A 3,400-nucleotide genomic window follows, 5' to 3' on the forward strand; every position below is an offset into this window, starting at 1 on the left:
GGTTTAGTTTTTTATAAACTAATTATTGGACCACTTGGTTGAAAACATATGTAACATTTATCATTACGTAAAAAATACTTAACATGCTATTGTTGTATATTTTTATAAATAAAGAATATTATATTGACAACTGATAATCTAGAATTTAGGAACTAAGTCGGACCCAAAATAATATCATTTATTGGTAATTGATATGTAACTGATAGAAAGCGTGGTCTTTTCATAAAGAGAAAGTAGTATATATACATAGATCGTATACTTATCTAACCATAAGATAAGTACTAATATTAGTTATAGATAACAACAAGAGATTATGTCGATCATATATTCTCGGTTCTCAACACTCCCCCTTGATCGACATTTCCGATTCAGGGTTCATTCATGCTTTTGATGTTGCCTCATTAAAACATTTCCAGGAAAACCCAGTGGGACAAAACCGTGGATAAGGAAAAAGAGTACAACACATGAACTCCCCCTGATGAATGCATCACCGTAGATCCTTCAGTCGACGCATGCCTATCTGGTGCACGAGCTTCTTGAACACTGATGTGGCTAAGGACTTGGTGAAAAGATCGGCTGAATTCTCACTTGAACTAACTTGTAACACTTGGACCTCTCCTGCCTTCTGGAGCTCGTGGGTAAAGAAGAACTTTGGAAGAATGTGCTTCGTCCGGTCTCCTTTGATGTATCCATCTTTAAGCTGAGCAATGCAGGCTGTGTTATCTTCGTATAGGATGGTAGGTGGATCCTTCCCTTTGGTTATACCACAAGTGGTACTGATGTGTTGTGTCATGGATCTCAACCATACACTCTCTCGACTAGCCTCATGCATTCCCAATATTTCTGCATGATTTGAGGAAGTAGCCGCCATGGTCTGTTTCATGGACCGCCAAGATATTGATGTCCCTCCATGTGTAAAAACATATCCAGTCTGAGATCTACCAAAATGTGGATCAGATAGGTAACCTGCATCAGCAAAACCAACTAAACCTTCCTTAGATTGGTTAGTAAACATAAGACCCAAATCCTTCGTTCCTTGTAGATAACGAAGTACATGTTGTATCCCATTCCAGTGCCTTTGGGTCGGACATGAGCTGAACCTAGATAGTAAGTTCACAGCAAAACTGATGTCTGGTCGTGTATGGCCAGCTAAATACATCAGAGCTCCTATGGCACTGAGATATGGCACCTCTGGACCAAGGATCTCTTCATCGTCCTTCTTCGGACCAAATGGATCCGTGTCCGGACCAAGGCTTCTCACGACCATGGGACTGTTTAATGGGTGAGATTGGTCCATATTAAATTTCTTGAGTATCTTTTCTGTATATGTTTCTTGATGCACAAGGATTCCATCTTTCACATACTCAAATTGTAAACCCAAACAAAATTTTGTTTTCCCGAGATCTTTCATCTCGAATTCTTTCTTGAGATATTCAACAGTTTGGAAAATTTCTCCAGATGTTCCTAGGATATTTAAATCATCTACATATACTGCAATGATTACAAAACCCTTATTGAACTTCTTTATGAAAATACATGGGCAGACCTGGTCGTTTTTGTATCCTTCTTTCAGGAGATACTCAGATAGTCTATTATACCACATTCGACCTGATTGCTTTAATCCATAAAGAGACTTGTTCAATTTGATACAATGTTGTTCTCGAGAACTCTCTTTGTTTTTCATTTCAATACCATCTGGAATTTTCATGTATATCTCATTATCCAGTGGACCATACAAGTAGGCAGTTACAACATCCATTAACCGCATATCTATACCTTCTCTTATAGTCAGACTTATTAAAAATCTCAAGGTCGTAGCATCCACCACAGGGGAATAAGTTTCCTCATAATCAATTCCTGGTCTTTGTGAGAATCCTTGTGCAACAAGTCGTTCTTTATATCTCACGACTTCACCTTTCTCATTTCTTTTTCTCACAAAAACCCATTTGTATCCCACTGGTTTTATATCATGGGGCGTCCGGATGATCAGTCCAAATACACCTCTCTTTTTCAATGATTCTAACTCCACATTAATGGCTTCTTTCCATTTTAACCAATCTGGTCGTTGCATGCATTCATATATAGATGTGGGTTCTAGATCCTCATTATCCATCAATTCAAGTGCTACATTGTATGCAAATATATCATCCATGTCGACATGTTTTCTGTTCCATTCCCTTCCAGACATGACATAATTTATTGAGATCTCATTATTGTCAGGGACCTCAATACCTTGATCCTTGGCGTCCCAAGTTTCTTTTGGTGGTACATGAGTTTCCTTTTCCATGTCTAGGGTTTCAAAGGATTCGGATTTCTTTGCACCTTTTCTTTTCCGAACTTCTTTGTCTTTGGAACCTGATGGTCTACCACGTTTTAACTGTGGTTTAGACGTAGTAGCAGCTTGATTATGTCCCTCATGGACATCAAGTCTTATCGGTGCATTGGCAGCTGGTATATATGATTTGGTTACTCTATTTGGGTCAGCAAAGGAATCTGGCAATTTATTAGCTAGCTCTTGCAAATATATTATTTTCTGGACTTCTAGATCACAATCTCTAGTCCGAGGATCCTGCCATGTTAAGGATGGTTTGATTCTATTTTATATCTTTTTCCAGCTTACCAAAATATCTCCCTAATGCTGGATACTTAGATTCATCAAAATGACAATCCGCAAACCTAGCCTTAAACAAATCACCAGTTGTTGGCTCTAGGTATTTAATAATAGTGGGGGAATCGTATCCAACATATACTCCCATCCTCCTTTGAGGTCCCATCTTTGTTCTCTGTGGTGGTGCTGTAGGCACTTGGACTGCACATCCAAAACTCTTAGATGGGAAATATCTGGCTCATGACCCGTAATTAGTTGGGATGGCGAGTATTTATGTTCACTTGATGGCTTGAGTCTAATTAACTCGGCTGCATGTAGCACATCATGTCCCCAAGCTGATATTGGGAGTTTAGTATTCATTAAGAGTGATCGGGCAATCCACTGGATTATTTTTATAAAAGATTCAGCCAGACCGTTCTGAGTATGGACATGTGCTACAGAATGTTCCACACTTACCCCCATGGACATACAGTAGTCATTAAAAGCTTGGGAAGTGAATTCACTAGCATTGTCAAGACGTATAGTCTTTAAAGGAAAATCTGGAAAGTGTGCTCTAAGTCTTATAATCTGAGCCAGCAACCTCGCAAGTGCTAGATTACGAGTTGATAAGAGACAAACGTGTGACCATCTTGTAGATGCATCAATTAAGACCATAAAATATATGAAAGTCCCACAGGGTGGGTGTATTGGTCCACAAATATCAACTTGTATTCTTTCCAGAAAATTTATCATTTCCTTATTCACTTTGGCTGGTGATGGCCTAGTGATTAATTTTCCTTGTGAACATGTTTC

The 3,400-nt window shown here is 38.8% G+C and overlaps 1 protein-coding gene across 1 annotated transcript; it reads right to left on the reverse strand.

Moving 5' to 3' along the window:
- Positions 1–487: 487 nt before the first annotated feature.
- On the reverse strand, positions 488–1,267 carry LOC130495782 (secreted RxLR effector protein 161-like). The gene has a single exon (XM_056987293.1). The coding sequence runs from the start codon at positions 1,265–1,267 to the stop codon at positions 488–490; it is 780 nt and encodes a 259-aa protein (XP_056843273.1).
- Between the last annotated feature and the right edge of the window lie 2,133 nt (positions 1,268–3,400).

The sequence above is a fragment of the Raphanus sativus genome, chromosome 6 (genome assembly GCF_000801105.2).
Source record: "Raphanus sativus cultivar WK10039 chromosome 6, ASM80110v3, whole genome shotgun sequence".
Taxonomy (NCBI): Eukaryota; Viridiplantae; Streptophyta; class Magnoliopsida; order Brassicales; family Brassicaceae; genus Raphanus; species Raphanus sativus.

Bases quoted from the DNA above. Each gene is read 5' to 3' on its own strand.
- LOC130495782 (XM_056987293.1), bottom strand. From the start codon at position 1,267: ATGGTCGTGAGAAGCCTTGGTCCGGACACGGATCCATTTGGTCCGAAG.